This window comes from Zonotrichia albicollis, chromosome 1, assembly GCF_047830755.1.
Source record: "Zonotrichia albicollis isolate bZonAlb1 chromosome 1, bZonAlb1.hap1, whole genome shotgun sequence".
Taxonomy (NCBI): Eukaryota; Metazoa; Chordata; class Aves; order Passeriformes; family Passerellidae; genus Zonotrichia; species Zonotrichia albicollis.
Window position 1 is genome coordinate 42,787,373 of NC_133819.1, and position 17,554 is coordinate 42,804,926.

The window sequence follows — 17,554 nt, forward strand, 5'->3', positions numbered from 1 at the left end:
GAAAGAAAATGCATTAGAATAATGTGGTCCTGGAATAACCAAAGCAACCAAGGAATGTTGGGTGGATGCAGTATCTTGAAAGAATAGGGTCAATATTTTAATTGCACGTTTTAAGATGATACTATCTCTTTAACTAAAGCCTACAGATATTTAAGGCTGAATTATGTTTTCAACATGCTCAGTCTTCATTTGCAGAATGAGCTTTCTTGAACAAAGAGATGTGCCAGTGTGGCTTCTGGAAAGCTGAGTGACTCAGAAATCAGCCACTTCCTCGGGAGGGTCATCTGAATGGGGTAATGAAAGCTTGATTTGTCTGAGTAGATGCAGTCACTTACTGGTGTGGTAAGAAATTCAGATTGCTTGGTTACATTCCGTTTGTTGGAAACAGTTTTGCCGTTTTGGGAATTGGCTGTGACCCAGAACAGTTGTGCTGGGGATTTGCCAGGTCTCAGCCCTTGGAGAGCCCTACTCTTAATGCAGTTATCTGTGTTCATGCAGGTCAGACCCCCTAAGCTGGGACCTGTTGGGAAATCTGAGGGGCTAAGCTGGTTTGCCCTGCTGGTTTGAGTGTAGATAGTTAGTATCACTAAAATGCAGTGGCATAAACTGTGTCTTTCTCCAGCATCAAGCAGGGGAAGCTTCACTGATGCAGACAGCAGCTTCTGATACAGAAAACCCATAGAAGTGAGATTGTTCCAGTAGCAGGTCATTTAGAATAATCTGTGAACTGGCAAGGCTCAGTTATATCTTGACTGGGGAGTGCTGAGGAGCATTTGAGAAAGTTTGCCATCATTGCAAATGTCTTGGGAAACTGTGAGAATTTTGTAGCAGCGGTGTTGGCACATTTACAGAATTTTTGAAGGGTTTTGTCTTTTGGTTTTGTTAATATGACTGTAATCAGAATCTAAAAACATTCTTCCAGATATCCCTTGACCTGCTGAAACAACAATGTGTTTTAACTGTTACTGGGCGTTGTCAGTCCTTTGTGTTGATCGTGCAGATTCTCCCTGGCTGTGTGGAGGTGATTCAGTTGAGATCTTGGCAAAAAATTAGCTTCCTGCATGTGAAATCATATGTGCAATTTGTACCTAAATAGTACCTAAATGAACTTACTGTTGAATTGTAATTTCAGTATAACTTCATGCCTATTATATGGTGGGCACACTAACTAAAATTACAAGAAGCCCTGCTTTAGTAATAAAACAGAGAGCAGTCTGATCCTGATTCCTCTTGCTTTATGCCCTGTTGAGAAAAAATAGGAATAAATGGGCATCTAAAAAGAGCTCCCAAGAGGTGGTTTGGAGAACAAGGGCATACACTGTGTATGTATTTGCAGACAAGGAGAGAGCATTCATGCTAAAGAGTATGGTTTCAAAATAGCATCCCTCCTGGTGTTGGTGAACCTTGTATCCTTAGAGGCTTAACTCTTTTTTCTAGTTTAGCTGAAACTGCCTCAGAGTTCACAAGGCCTTGCTTTCAGGTACTATGTTTTCAGTACTTCTTACAGTCTCTTGTTGTAGCGAAAAAAAAGCAGAGTGAATTGCTACTATAAATTAATTCCTCCTACAAAATTAATTGCTATGAAGTATAATTTTATTCTGTTTATTTCCTTGTCCAGATTATGTTTGGACAGATGCCCTGCTTTGTCTACTCAAACATTAAAAACTAATAAAAAATATTAAATTATGCATTAGGAACAGGCAATTAATTAAGCAGATGCCAGTGATGGTGTTTGAGGCAAGCTAGAGTAAAATACTGGTAACAGAAGGGAGACTGCCAGTTGTAGGTATTTTATTTTTCAAAACCTGAACAAATAAATTAAAGTACCTAAGGAAGGAACATTATTAAGAAGTTGGCCATGATACTACAGAGAGTTTGGGAGTATTCTGTGATGTCTAACTGAAGGATGTATGTGCATAAACTGAGGTTCTGTACAATTACTTTTTGCAGGCTCAGTGATGTGCAGGACAGATTTCCTGTTTGCCTGAAGTTAAATCTGAGCTGACCTGTCACTACAAATGGACAGTTTTTCAAAGATGAGGCTTGGTGGAGCAGCTTCTTGGTATCTCAACGATGGAAGGCCAACTTTGTGCTAATGTGGACATTTCTGTGAAAAAGCCTCCAGAAACAAGCCCTCTGTCCTTCATTGCTTTGCTGAAGGTTCACCGAGAGCTTCTGGTCAGTAGGATCCGAAACACGCAGTGCTTGATTGATAACTTGATTAAGAACGACTACTTCTCCACTGAAGATGCAGAGATTGTTGTCCAGTTTCCTACTCAACCAGATAAGGTAAAATTGTTTTTTCTCTAGCCAGTGAAGCTTTTGGTTAGTTTCAGTTTATCACCAGATTTTAAGGGCTCATCTGACAATTTTACATCTAGTGTGTTTTCTAATCTTTGTTGTTTTTGAGTTTTCCCACCCTGTTCTTCCTGGATGAGTATCTCCAGCACATCCCTTTCCAGCTCAGCTGGCACTGCTGGTTGTGCCCGTTGGCAGCTGTAGGAATTTAGCAGGGTGATAATTGCTGTTCTGTCCCTCCCAGCTGCGGCTTTGTCCTCTGATAAAGATGTGGCCACATGGTTGTTAGAGTATAGCAAGGAAAATCTGCTTTAGGATGCTGTGGGATAGATCATACTGCTGTAGGAGAGACAGAAATTAAATGTTATTTTAGAAGTTAATGATTGTTTGTTGTCTGTGTGAACACCTTCCTTTCTATTTAAAGACCTATGTACCTTGTAAATGTTTCTGTGGAAAATTGATGTATCCTGGCGTACTTGGGGTTTTAATTCATCTTTGGACATCAGTAGTAAGAATTATTTCTCTTCATTAGGAGAAAATTACCGTTTACACAGTTGGCCTTTGCATGGTAGCTTGAAACAGCTGAGGAGATTGTTTCCCAGACCAACCAATCAGGCAGCTTCAGAGCCCTGCCACAGTTAGGGGCAGGCAAACCATAAAAAATTCAAAGACCTTGGACTTCACCAACAGTGCAGATTTTCATTAAAAAATCATTCTTGCTGGCATACTGAAATGGTAACACAGTGCTCACACTGTGTGTAGGGTCAAAGCTGAATAAATGCACACTGTATGATTATCTCAATTTCTTATTGTTCAGCATAATATGCATGGTTGTATGCAAGGCTGAGGGGGAGGCCATGCATCAGGAGTCTAAGCAGAGACAGAGAGCAGGTCACAGTAGTGTAAGTGAAGTGGACTCTGTGGGAGCTTCTCTGGAAGGCATAAAACTGTTGTCAGAAAATGTTCCATGCTTTGCAGTGCTGCATGTACATCACCCTGATTTAAGCTCACAAGAGACCACAGTCTCTGGAAACCCTTTGTCTGGTTTAGAACTGCATTCTTCATTCATTTCTAGCAAGGGGATCCTGACATTCAAAATGTGCCTCCAGATGACTTCTCTGTCTTGCAGAGGGTTTTGTACTAGGACTGCCTTGTTCTGGTGCACAGAGATCACCCTCTGCCTTGCCCGTGGAGGTGACACTTTGTGCTGAGCTGCTCCAGCCACTGCCTGGAGCCATTTGTTTTGGTAATAGCTGCAGGCAGAGGGGCCATTGTACAGAGGGAGCCTGGAGAATTGAGTTGCTGTGTTGGAAGGAAAAGTTGTAGGGTTTTGGCTCAGCGTAAGATCCAGGGAGGGATTCAGCCTATCCTGCTCTGAACCTGGCTGGATCCTGAGGTAAATCCAAATGTGACTAGAGTATTTACAAAACAGAGGGTGAATTCAGGGCACTGAGAAACCATCTCTATTTCCATTTTAAACAGCACAGGGTTTAAAATACACTGTGTAGTCAAGCTGAGGAAATCCTTTGGGTTCCCCATTGAGGACTGGCATTTATCCATTTTGTTTCTGGTTAGTGTGATTGAGCTCCAAGTTCAGACCTTAACGTGCAGAACCAACTCTCTCACAGCACTCAAACATAAATGGCACTTGGGTTTTGTGGTGGCTCCAGTTCAGAGCTGGATTTTGATTTCACCTTTCTGAAGCACTAGTTTTGATTCTGGACCCCTGCTCCAGTCCAGAAGGGATCCTAAAGCAGCTGACAGGTATTACTGTGATAAAAATGCTGTGTATCAATGATCCTTCCTGTGGTGTTTCTTCAGGTTCGCAAAATTCTAGACTTGGTTCAAAGCAAGGGAGAAGAAGTTTCGGAATATTTCGTCTATGTCCTGCAGAAAGTCACTGATGCTTACTATGAGCTTCAGCCTTGGCTGGATGAAATAGGTTACAAGCCTTCAGAGAATATTTGTAGTAAACCTGTGGTAAATACAGATCCAGGTAAGGTCATGCATCTCTATCCCTTCCCTCAGAAGTGCCCTGCTATGTAGGAAGCTCCAACCAAGTGACAGGAGAGTAAAAGTTTAGGCAGGCACAGTCAGGGAAAATTAAAAGGCAAAATTAATTAGCCAAATTATAAGGCACACTGTACAACACAAGGGTGATTTTGATAAATTACATCCTGTTTTGTTAAACTTGGGCTCTTTCTGCATTTGGTTGTAGGTATGTAACACAATGGCAGAACCACGTTGTGCCAGCTGTAGTATTTTCTAGGCCTCTACTACAATTTATTAGCAACATTGTGATGTTTTGGCCATGGACTAGACAATATTTCATGATGAGAACAGTCAAGCAATGAGGCAGGTTGCCCAGGGAGGCTGTGCAGTCTCCATGGGGGTTTTCAAGATCCAATTAGACAAAGCCCTGAGTAACCTCATCTGATGTCAGAAATTATCCCGTTCTCAGCAGGGGGTAGGACTAGGCCTTCTGAAGTCCCTTCCAACCAGAATTATTGTCATCCTAAATGATGATTTTTAGCAATCCTAAAAATCAGACTTTAAGTATGTAGAAATTATTTCCTCTAGAGAGGTTTTTCCATACTACATAAATATCAGAATTACTTTGTCCTCATCTGAAGCAAAGTTTCTGTTGAGAACCACAGGCCAGCATTGTGCAATAACTGAGATTCTCTTGTGGGTTTTTTGTCATCTTAAAAAAATCTATGAGATGCCTGGTACTAGGTTTCTAAAATGCATGGCTTCTATTTGCAATAATATGAATGGCTAAAGAAGTTAGGAAAGAATAGCCAACTACCTGATACAACTGCAGTTAGTATATAGGCACAGTGAAATCAGTGACCAACAACTCCAACAAGCCTTTGCAGAGAGTTAAGCAGCCTTTGACAAAAAATATGGGGCTTGGCTTTGAGTCTCAGCTGAAGGATAGTAACCCCTTAAACCCATGCAGCATCACTACTGGCTTTCAGGAATTGGAGGCTCACATGTGACCTTTCTTTAGCACCTGAATTTCCCAAGTGGGTGATGATGGCAGCACAAATAGAATTAATCTGCCAAAGAACCTTTTCCACATCAGAATTACTTTTGTTCCCTCTGAGTTCCCAAAGAGGTGGGTCATTGTAGACATAGGTTTTTAAATAATAGTCTCTTTAATAATAGTTCACTGTCTTTTTAGTTAGCAGGTATTGCCAGAAACTCAGACATGAACTGGGACGGGACTCCAAGTTTTTTATGCTGTACGCTCAGAAGGAGGAGATGCTTCTTGAAGAAATTTACTCCAACAGTATTATGGAGCTGGTCAGTTTTACCAATGAGAGTCTTGGCCAGGTGGGACAACTAGAAGCCCTTTTTGATGATGCAGTTGGGCTAATTAATGAAGATGGAGAGACTGTTTATGTCTACGGTGATGCAGGAATTGGAAAATCCATCTTGCTGCAAAAGATACAAAGCCTTTGGGCCAGGAAGGAGTTGGACATAGGGGCCAAGTTTTTCTTCTGTTTTCGGTGTAGGATGTTTAGCTGCTTCAAGGAAGATGAAGCCATATGTTTGAAAGACCTGCTCTTCAAATATAATTGCTACCCAGACCAGGACCCCGCAGAAGTGTTCCATCACATCTTGCAGTTCCCTCATACAGTTCTTTTCACCTTTGATGGCTTTGATGAGATCTATTCCAGCTTTGATCTCAGCAGTGTACCTGAGGTATGCTCACCCGATGAACCCATCCACCCCCTGGCACTGCTCGTAAGCCTTCTCAGAGGAAAGCTTCTTAAGGGATCCAAGAAAATTCTTACTGCCAGGACAGGAACTGAGATCCAAAAAAACATCATTAGGAAGAAGGTGTTGCTCCGTGGTTTCTCCAGGAATAACCTGAAGGAATACACAGCTATGTTTTTCAAAGATGAGCAGCAACGAGCACTGGTGTCAAACCAGTTGGAAGCTAACCCAAATCTGTGCAGTTTGTGTTCAGTGCCTTTATTTTGCTGGATTATCTTTAAATGCTTTGAGCACTTCCACTCCAGCCAGTGGTTTGACGGCCACGAGCTCCCAGACAGTTCTGTTACATTAACAGATGTATTTCTGCTCATGATTGAAGTACACCTGAACCGATCAGTGAAAACAAGTTTGCTGAAGAGCAATATCAGGAGCCAAGCAGAGATGTTCAAGTCAAGAAAGGAAAGTCTTCTAGCTTTGGGTAAAATGGCATACAAAGGGATGGAGAACTCTTCCTTTATCTTTGAGCAGGAGGAAGTCTCATCGGCAAACATCTCTGAAGAAGATTTGCAATTGGGCTTTCTCAGGACAGTTAAAGGTTATAGTGGCTGTGACAGTCAGGCCACTTATGAGTTCTTGCACTTAACCCTTCAGTCTTTTTTCACAGCTTTATTTTTGGTTATGGAGGAGAAGGTGGGTACCAAGGAGTTACTTGAGTTTTTCAGTGAATGTTCTTCCATGGAGACTGCCCAGCCTACTTGCCTTCGTATCCCCTGGCTGAAGAAACAACTAGCAGGGGGGGATCCTTTCCAAAATAAAGAACACTTTAATTTTACCAACATGTTTCTTTGTGGCCTGCTTTCTGGACCCAGGCAGAAGCTCTTCAGTCATTTAGTTTCACCTGCGGTCATTAAGAGGAAGAGAAAAACACTCATCACATACCTTGGGGAGAGCATGAAATCCCGCCTGAAAGGCTACACTCGGTCCAGGCTGAAAAGCTACAACCAGGTGCAGGTGCAGCCCAACTTTGTGTGGATGCTGAGGTGCCTGTATGAGACGCAGAGTGAGAAGGTGGGGAGGATGGCAGCCCGCCGCATGCACGCCAACTACATCAAGCTGGCCTACTGCAACGCCTGCTCTGCCGACTGCAGCGCCATTTCCTTCCTTCTGCACCACTTCCAAAAGCGCCTGGCTCTGGATCTGGACAACAACAACATCAATGACTATGGAATAAAGCAGCTGCAACCTTGTTTCAGCAAGCTTGCAGTCATCAGGTAGGGGTCTCTGTATGTAAGCAGGTCCTTGTGTATTCTTCATTTATTCCACAAACCGGTGGGCTGAAGGAATTGATCTCGCAAGTGGAGACAGATGAGAATCAGTGCTCCTAGAAATTAATATTTCAGGTCTTCTGAAATCTTTGTTCATTTAGTCATAGGAGCAGAGATAAGCTGTGGATTTGGAAACCAAAATGGAAAGGGTGGACAGAAGTTCTTAGAAGCACAGACTGTTTAAACCTGTACGTTTAGTTAGCTCCATCTCAAATTGTTTTGTCTCAGAAGAGAATTTTTATGAGAGAAGGTGCTTAAAAGAAAAAGGAAACAAAACAATCTTTCATTATCTGAAGATTGCCTGAGGCCATCTCTGCCCTTGATCATAAGGGGTAAGGGAGGACCTCCTAATTACAATAACCCTTGATTAGAAGCTCTGAATTTCTTGCTTTTGCATCCTGTCCAAATGTCTGGCTTTCATAGGACAAAAACTATCATATACATCCATGAAAGAATGTAGTTGATGCCTTCACATGTGGTGTTTCCCCTGAGGTGTTGTGAAGGGAGGACATGGCTTGGTGTGAACAGGGAGAACTAACTCCACCTCTGACATCACAGGCCAGATTGTTTCACCTCCAGCCCTTTGAGGTTGTACCATGTAGATATATATCTTATTTGTCCAAACATTTAGGTGCAGAAAATCAGGAACTTCATATATATCTTTTTAAAGCTCCTCCAGCATCATGAGAATATTTTTTAACAACTGGATTTATTCCTCCTGTTTGGCTGTGCTTTGCCTTGTTTTCCTCTAGGAATAAATCAAAGCCAGTGACTCCTGTTTTTTTCCCCAGTGATTTGCAAATTGACTGACCTCCCAGGAGAAAGCAATAAGGAAACTCCTGGGGAAAATGCATAAGTACATAAGACAAAACAAAGAAGCAAAGGCCAGCCTTTCATTTTTCGTGCCTGTCATGTGATCATGCCATACACAGTGTGATCCTAACACCATCCCCAGCACCAAAACAGTCTTTTAGGTTGCCCTTTTAGCATCCTTTTAATAAGGATCTTCAGATGTTGGAACTTTTACTTCTAATGAGTAATTTCTGCAGGTCAGGAAATGTTGTTTCCAAGAGCTTAACTATCCCTTTCAAAGAAGCAAGCTGCTGTCCTGATCTGTAGAAATTGGCTGATCTCTCCTGTGTGCTGGTGCATTCCAAAGGGACCAGGTTGCTAACTAGCAATGCTTAGGGAGGCTGTTGGTGATAAGGGACTCTCAGCAGGAAATCCTCAGGTACTGAGTTTGTGTGCAAACTAAATGTGGTCAAAATGTTTTCATAGGGACAGCTTTACCCAGAAAATGTGCTTGATGGCAACTGGAATGTTTCACTGAACCTGTCTATAAGGTGAAAAAGCTTGAGAAGTTACCAAAAAAAAAAAAAAAAAACCAAAACAACAACAACAAAAAAACCCCACCCCAAACAACTGTGAGACGAAGCATTTTTGTTCTGTGAATGACTGATATTGATTTGCTTCGTGTCTGGCTGGGACAGTAAAATTAGAAACATCTAGCACACCCATGGGAGCGCACAGTTCTGTTTTCTGGCCAGGGCTTTTCACAGCCTTTATTTGGTGAAGCCTGAATGTGTTGTGACTTTCAAGATGCCTGGCTTTTGCTATGTACTCAGAGAGAAGATTGCAAGATTAGTAGTTTGGACAGCTTGCTTTTGCTAGGGTGTTAAGCAGACTTTCTTCCTGGAATCACAGTAAGCACAGAAGGAGAGTGAGATGTTTATCTGGAGTCTGACTTCCTACATTTTATTGTTCTCAGTTCTGTGGACAGCTTCCAGAGCATTACCTAGGAGATCTGGGGCTTTCTGATTTTTATCAGTTTTGGAGTGAGCCACATGAATGTGAGCTCACATTTCCCTTAACAGCTTTTAATATGTGGCATAAGGACCTGTTAAAATATCAGAGGAAAATGCATAGGCCTCCAGCCATTTGTTAACTCACAGGTGATGAACGTTGCTAGTATGTATTGATTCAGACTTATCATTCCCTTCTTTCCAGGCTGAGTGTAAACCAGGTCACAGATCATGGCGTGAGGATCTTGTATGAAGAACTCTCCAAGTACCAAATTGTGTCTTTCTTGGGGTACGTAGCCAGCTGGGAGCAAAACACTCAGCAGTGATACTGGAAAATAAAACTCTAAAGCTGTCAGCACTGACACAGCAGAGGTGGGGTGGAAAGTACAGTTTAAGCAAAGCAGCTTTTTGTGTCAGAAATGATTCTGTGACACTTCACTGGGACAAGGACCACAGCTTCCTCTCCCATCACACTCCCTCACAGCCTCCTGCTGGCATCAAAGCTTTCTGTGGCACAGTGTGGACCACCAGTTAACCTGCTTGCTAATTTTTATACTGAAAGCCTTCTGCTGTGGAAGGGATAGACTGCAAGCAAGAGAGCATGTGTAGTTATAGCCTGCTGTTTTCTCCACTGTAAACTGATTTATTTCAACTATGCAAAGCAGATACAGCTTGGTAGAGACTGCTGTCAGCAACATGCAGTTTCAAGTGTCATGTTCATGATACCAATTTCTTTCAAGGGCTTAATTAGTTCTTAATGAAGCTGAAGCTGGAAGGCATGTTAGCTCTGACTTCCTGCTCTTGGTTAAGTAGCTGCATAAAAATGACTTTTTGAAAGGTAAACATGAATACCAAGAATAGCTTTTTTCCTCCAGTGCCCTAATGTAAGTACAGATGCTCAGGTATCTGCTCTTCAGTAATATTTGCAAGGGGATTTTATGACTTTTAAAAGACCAAAAGTACATTATGGTGTTTTGTCTTTTGACTTATCTTCTGGCAATATTATTTCTGTACTAGCAGAGGAATAAAGGGAAACTTTGTTTGCTTGTGGAGACCATTTATTTAAAAATTATATAAATATTCATGATTTGGAGTCTGGTTTCCTTATATTTTATATCTAGCCCATCACAATATGAATTATATATCAAAACAGAAACACAAGCAACTGTGAATATGTACAGAGCTGCACAGAAAAGATAGATGCTATGTGTGCATCATAAAACATTCAAGTTGTAAATATTTAACAGCAGTAATAACCTATTTTTACCAATGTGATTTTTCTTTAAGCTTATACAACAACCAAATCACTGATGTTGGAGCCAAATACGTTGCAAAATTAATTGAAGAGTGTTCAAGCCTGGAATATGTTAAGTATGTTGGATTCTTTTTCCTTTCTACACTATCCTAATTAAGATTAAGCAGCTTGAAAGGAGAGGAAGAGTAGAAAAAAAGAAAAAAAATTGTATTTGAAATAAAATATAATTTAGGTTGCAGTTGTATATTTGCTTTGCAGTAGTCTAGCAGTGGATGGCAGCAGGTGAAACTCTTGAATCCATAGTGTTTTCTGGAATACAGTAGTGAGTTAAAGGAGTGCATGAGACTTGTTCTTTACCTAAATCCAGTCAGAGCTCCTGAGCGAGGCTTAAGCTGTGCATGGACCTTGCTGCTGCTTCCAGCAGGCCAATTCCCTTGGATGTAGTACCAAGCTTTTTAGTGTCTGACCTTTTATGGGCCACTGGGGTCGGGCTGTGCTGGTGTCATACCTCAACTCTGGAATTCCCCAAATTCACCTGCTGACTTGTTCCCTTTAATTCCTGGAACTTCCCCAGATATGAGTGTCTGGCCATGCACGTTGGTTGGACATAAAGGTAGATCATTAACCAATGGTTTAAATGTGACCATAGCAGAAACCAGAGGTAACTGCAGCAATGTCAGCTTTGGGAGGGAATGTAGGAACAGGCAGCCAGGGAATCTTGGGTTCTAGTCCTTGTTCTACCACTGACTTGGTCTGAAACCCCACTCTGGCCATATCCTTCCTACTTGAAATTTTTGCAGAATTTTGAAACGCAGGAGCACTTAGTTTTTTCAGTGCCTTGACAGTGCTTTGCTTATTTAATGTAGCTTTCACAAAAAAAAAGCTGTTGAAGGATGGTTGCATTCAGGCTACATAGTAACCCTAGAGGTTATTTTGAGATAGAGTGCACATTCATGTGCCCAAAGTCAGCCAAACAAGACAGTTTTATGTAAATGTAGTGTCTTGGGGCTGGGGGGGAGGGTTGGGGGTCTGGTTGGTTCTTTAAATCAATCTATATGCAATTATCTCTCCCTTGAACTCTAGCCATTTGATATCCATGTAGGCCAAAAATAGAAGAGGCCTTGTGTAAAATGCCAGCCTGGGACTGACTGCTGCACTGACCTATGCCACTGCCTAGAGCCTGTGCTTACAACAGAAAGACTTGAAATTATTGCGGTCTGTGCCTCTCAGCTGCAGTCTGCTCTGGAAACACACAGTCAAGAAATATTCTGTTCCCTGTGGCATCATGAAACATGCTGCATGTAATTCATGAGCTCTGTAGCAATTGCTGATTGTATGAATTATATTAAAAACAAGGCCGGGGTCCTTGCCCTGAGGATCAGTTCCTAAAGCTCATTTCTAACATACTGAGCACCAAACCCAAGATTCTACTGCAGTACTTCTGATTTGGAGGGCTGACATGCAAAACATGCAAAAGACAACATAAAATTATGTCTTTTAGTCAAAGGTCAAGTGCCTGAGTATTTTTTCACTCTGGGTTAATCTTTGATAACTGCAGGTAACCTGCAGAGTTAATTAGCCTTAAGTACTTGTGTGGCTTTCTGAGCTGGTGTTCTGATAGCTGCACAGTTGTAAGTGATGCACCTCATCAATTTCTGTACTTTGTGCAGAATAGGAGCAAACAAAATAACGAGCGAAGGAGGGAAGTGCCTTGCCCAGGCCATCCAGAAGAGCAAGACAATGTTTGAAATTGGGTAAGTTCAGTGCTAAAGAGCAGAAGTTAGGGCTTAATCTTGGCCAGGCACCTGTAAATCCCTTAGGATTCCTTTTCTTCATGCTTACCTTCTCTTCTCCTTCTAAATTCTTTCCCTCCTCAACAACAGCATTAGAACAAACAAGTGTAGAGGCATAGCCACATTTTTCATGGAAGAAAATGCTGCTTTGTTGTTCTTCAGTTCACTCAATGTTGGTTTGGGTTTTGGCATCTATTTTTTTCTTTTTCGCTGTTCTGACGGAAGCTTAAAGGAGAAACAAACAAACAAGAGGACAGTATATAGAGCTAGCCACTTTCTTTATGGCAGCACAACTTCTTTAGAGATACTTGGTTGTTTTTAAGTCTGTGTGGTTTTATGACAGTTGGCACTGCATCTAGTTATTGAGTGTCATTGTTACACCTGTCAAACCTTCTGCATCACATGCTGATAAAGTTGTGAGCTGGGACAATAAAAGGGTACTCACATCGTCCTTTTCCTTTAGGCTGTCCCTAATTGCAAAGTGCTATTATTGGAGAGAGCTCTGCATGTACTCCAAACCTTTAGTTCCTGTTCTTTTTCTCAGAAAAGGTGCTAGGTTTGATTTATTGTATTTATTTTTTCCTCTTCTTGCAAATCTGGCAAAGTTTCTTTTTTCACTCTACAGGAGAACACATTTCTTAAAATTTAGTACTTGAATACATGGAATTAAAACCTCTGCTTGGCCATTGTGAAAATCACAGTAGCTGTGAGACATGGAAATTGGATGTGTACAATCAGATTTTTGGCCTGTAATTTTGTTGTTCTACAACATTTCACAAATACAGTGAGCAACCTGCACACTTCCATATAGCTGGGTCTGCTGTGCTGTACTTGCTGTAATTTTAGTGAAGGACTCCTATTTTCTCCTGTGGAGGAAATGATCACTCCAAATGGACTTCAGATAGCTTGGAGAGAAATGTTGAAATAGCAAACTGCACTGGCTCTGGAGGACAAGGAAATTCTGGGGAACTTACTGGAAGTCCATATGTTTAGATACCACAGAGCTCAATTGATTTTAAAAGAGCTGCCAACTAATTACCCATAAGCTGAGTGTGGCTCTGAGTCATCAAGCCAGGATCCCTGTAAAAAACCCAACAACACAGACCTCAGCAGAGGTGTTTTCAAACCTTGTAATACAAGGTGAATTTTCAAAGTGGTTAATCTGCATGGAAAGGATTTGACCCGGTATTCCTAGTTTCTGATCAAATCTCTCCAGCTTGTACCATGTTACCTTCTCTCACATGAAAACCCTTTGTGTAATCAAGGATGGTTTTGCCTTTGAAAATACTATTTCTTACCAGTGTGCAGCAGGGTGATCCCTAAAGATTCCTGCTGCACAGGCTGTCTCCTAGAGCTGCCTCTGTGCTGTGGCCTGAGGGTGCTGGTGAGTCAGCAGAGGTTACTGGTGCCATGTGCAGGCAGTGGGACACACCTGCCTCACTGGGGAGTGTACCTGCCAGGTTCCTCACGAGCCTGAAAGGCTGGGAAGTAACCAGGAAGGAGTGGAGGGGAGGGAAACAGGGAGAATTAATTGCCAAGAGTCAATAGGGCAGCACAACCGATACCTCATGTTCTCCTCTCTTCACTAGGATGTGGGGTAATCAAGTTGGAGACGAAGGAGCAAAGGCATTTGCAGATGCCCTGAGGAACCACCCCAGGTTAACAAACGTGAGGTAAGACATCAGCAGAGCCAGGCAGCTTGGTGCAGTGCTGCCTTTTCCATCCTGCTGTGAAGCAATGACTCTTCCCACCAAGGGTTGGCTTGGAATGCCATCTGGTATTGCAGCCTTTGCTGTGCAGCCAAGAAGTCCCTGGTGCAAGCGAGGCCAGACTCTGTCAAAAAGCCCTGTGCAGCCTTTAGGCAAGTTAAAAATACCACATGACTGTCATCCTGTCCTCTGTGTGCACCTCCTGCCCTCATGCTGCACAGAGGTCTGCCATTTGTGAAGGCACATGGTCAGTGGGTGCCATTTTGATCTGAGAGCATTAGCAGGAAGAGGCACCAGCTGTCACAGAATCGGGTTCCCAGTGAGCTCAATATGAACAGCATCTATTAAAAAAGTGCAGCAGCTCTTACCAAAGCACTTTGTAGGCCATAATATGAGGGGCTGGGACATTCTTACATTTGGGCTTATCCTGTGCTCCAGTGGAGCTACACCACCACACATTCAGTGTTGGATGTCTTCCTCACTGGAGTTCAGGGATGGATCTCAAACCAGCCTTCTGGAAGCCATAACACAGGTGAGGTTGGAAGCATGGCAGAAACCAGCGTGTTAAACAGCCCATTCCCTGCTAAACTTTCAAATGCTGGCTGGGGATTTAAAGATTTAAAGATGTTTTGGAGTCCCTCCACACAGCTGGAGCACTGGGTTCATGGTGACCCTTTCTGTTTGTCTCCCAGTTCCACTGGCCTCCACTGGGTGAGGGGAGCAGGCAAGGCTCCTTAGTTTCCCCACAAGGTGGCACATGGCACTAGTTTCTTCAGAAATACTCTGGGAGTTCGGGGATCTCTGGAGAGTTTATTGCTGCCACTTCAGATCCAGGGATTTCAGAGCTGGTGCCTTGTCCTCTTTTCTGCAAGCGGGTAGTCAAGCTTAAAAATTAAAAGCTGAACAGGTGCAGTGACCTAGATATATTTAAACTTAAAAGCCATCTGAAATAGCCATCTTCCCATAATTGCACAATCCATCCAGACGCATCAGACTTGAAAGAAAACATTTTGAACTTGAATCAGAGCTCAGGGATTCTCAGATGAGAGCAAATATGCTGATGAATGTATTTGCAGAAATAAAGAGGAGCAACTGTGCTGTCTCGAGCTTGGGTTTGCTGGCATTTGTGCAAGGTGAATCCTCTGCTCTGCAGTGTACTTGCTCGTGGCTAATCTTGCTCCATGATTAGCATTCATAGTAAGCACCTGTGGTAGCTTTATGTGAAGACCAAGGGAAGATAATCCCTAGTACATCAGTTTACTTTATTTGCCATTTTTAGGCCCAGGCATGATGGACTGAGAATATCCAGTTTAAGCTGAAGCTAGGAGGGACTCATGCCAATACATACTTGTGTTATTGCTCTACTTGGTTCCCCTTTCTACATTTTTTGAGGCCTTGCATTATTTTAAGAGGGGAGATGCTTTCTGAACTCCTAAAGCCCAGAGCATAACTTTGACTGGATGATTTTGCCAATGTCTCTTCAAAGAATGAAGGGCAGACTAAGGAATGTTTGTGGTTTGTAATGGAAAGCATTTACAAGCTCATCTCTCCATACACAAAGAAGGTGTTGTATGTAGAAGAAGAATGAAGTATTTGGATGCCTGAAGGACTTAAAAGGACAAAGTGTCCACTTTGTACAGGGATGACAAACACATGTAAAAACCTGTGTGCTGCTAAGCACAACTCTTTGTCCTTGTTAAGAGCCTCAACTCTCAAAATTACTGAGTGCAACTCTGCTGTCAGTCCCAAGAGCACAACTCACTGACAGCAAACCTCGTGAACTGTTTGATAGACCTCACTCAGGCTGCAGACTGTGAACTGCTCTCACTTGTAAAAGTTGTAAGTGGTTTGTGGAGTATGTGAGCCTTTGAAACACACAAATGCTGAGCTGTACATCTAGGAAGCAGATCATCCAGGGTATTCCCTGGTATTTGCAGTGGGAGAGCCAAGTGGTTCTGCTTCTTAGACATTTGTATCTTTACTTCACAGTCTTGCATTCAATGGCATCACAACAGAGGGAGGCAAGAGTATTGCTGAAGCCATGCAGCACAACAACTCCGTGAGGATATTCTGGTAATTGACAGTGTGGTCTCTTTCTCCTCTGCTTCCTTTTCCAGAGCAAAATGCTGGTTTATGTCCTCCAATCCCATTGCCCTTCCTACTCTCCCTGCTCCTTCTCCCTGCCCTCATCCCCTCTGCTTTCCCTATCAGCAAGCTATAAGGTATCCCTTTGGAAGAGCGTGGGCATGAGTAATGGATCAGCAGCACATGTCCTTTGGGATACATTCCAGTGACCAGTGTCATGCCTCACTCTGCTCCCTCCATCTTGCTTTCCCCACCTTCTCTCCTTTCCATCATATGAAGTCAAGTTCTTTGTCCTCAGTTTTTGCACCTCTTCAGTGTTGTCTGTACCTTTTCCCACCACACCTCATTCACCTTTTAGACACTAAAGCATCATGAGAAAGTATCACTAGAGCATTGCTCAGAGAAATAAAGATCTGATACTCTTGTCTCTTTTACCTCCAGGGCTTCTCTTCAATATCTCTTTGTGTCCAGCCTTTACAAATTGCTCAGGGCAGGAACAGCACATCCCCCTTTGGCTGTCTAAAGCTAAGTCACAGAAAGCTGCAAAAAAGGGGGCTGAAAAATAATGTCAACATCCTAAGTGGACATTTTCTCTCCCACTTAGGTTGACTAAAAACGAGCTGGATGATGAGGCAGCAATGAGTTTTGCAGAGATGCTGAAGGTCAACAAGAAACTGGTGCATTTATGGTGAGTTACATTCCACAGTGGCACAGGCTCTTTGGCAGTCACTACATTAAAGCTTCACCTTCCAAGTCTATGTAGGTCACAGTAACAGCTTCTGTGCATGGTCTGGATGCAGCTGACTGCTTGTAGACAGTTCTAACGGGAAGTTAATAAAGCTGCTGTCTAGCATTTGGAACCTGCTTCCATAGAGGGAAAAGTTCAAGCTGTTTCTGGTAACTTTCAAACTAATGATTGATTTCATCTCTCATTAGGGGAACAGTATTGACCTCAAAATCAAAAGTTTAAAAAAAAAAAAACCAAAACCCCAAGCAGTCAGCTAGAACAGCATAAGGTTATTACAATTCTTTCTGTTTATTATCATGCTATGAAAGTAACTCTTCAAACAAGAACCTAGGTGACAGACAGATACATGTCACATTTGCCTGATGCTTGCTTTTCAAGCTAGCAATACACTGATGCATGACACTCATCTCCAAGGCATCAATCCCCAGGAAACCAGGGATTATTTCTAGCAATCACAGTAAGACTTCTTACACTTCTAAGAAAACACAGCGTTGGCTTTTCTAATCCAGAGGTTGCCAATGGATGGGGTTGGGCAGATGGGAGCTGTAAAAAAAAAATAGCCATCCATTCATCTCAAGTGATCAAGGGAACACCAGACATGGAGTCCCTTTGTATGATTTACAAAGAATTGGCTGACCACCCTCCAGCACACTCCCTGTATTATTCCTAGTTCCAGCCCCTTAGGAAGCATGCTGGCTGTCATGGGTGCCAAGTACTCACAGCCTCTTTTGAAAGCAGCAAAAGCTATGGTGCCCATCACCCTGAAAATGAAAAGACAGTGGGGGAAGTGCTTGATTTCTTTGTGCACAGCTG

At 42.5% G+C, this 17,554-nt stretch overlaps 1 protein-coding gene across 12 annotated transcripts in view; it reads left to right on the forward strand.

Moving 5' to 3' along the window:
* The window catches only part of NOD1 (nucleotide binding oligomerization domain containing 1), a 28,385-nt gene that overhangs the window by 4,659 nt on the left and 6,172 nt on the right, over positions 1–17,554 (forward strand). For 7 of the 12 annotated variants that reach the window (XR_012580011.1, XM_074539390.1, XM_074539401.1 and 4 more), the window contains exons 2-10: positions 1,951–2,289; positions 4,120–4,294; positions 5,486–7,295; positions 9,357–9,440; positions 10,439–10,522; positions 12,077–12,160; positions 13,789–13,872; positions 15,898–15,981; positions 16,598–16,681. Coding sequence is in view for 6 of the 12 variants with exons in the window: in XM_074539390.1 (XP_074395491.1) it covers positions 2,074–2,289; positions 4,120–4,294; positions 5,486–7,295; positions 9,357–9,440; positions 10,439–10,522; positions 12,077–12,160; positions 13,789–13,872; positions 15,898–15,981; positions 16,598–16,681 (2,705 nt within the window). In the remaining 6 variants the exon portion in view is untranslated. Of the gene's footprint in view, positions 1–1,950; positions 2,290–4,119; positions 4,295–5,485; positions 7,296–9,356; positions 9,441–10,438; positions 10,523–12,076; positions 12,161–13,788; positions 13,873–15,897; positions 15,982–16,434; positions 16,682–17,554 lie in introns of those variants that run through there. The other 5 variants (XR_012580014.1, XR_012580017.1, XR_012580015.1 and 2 more) reach the window with 2 other exon arrangements.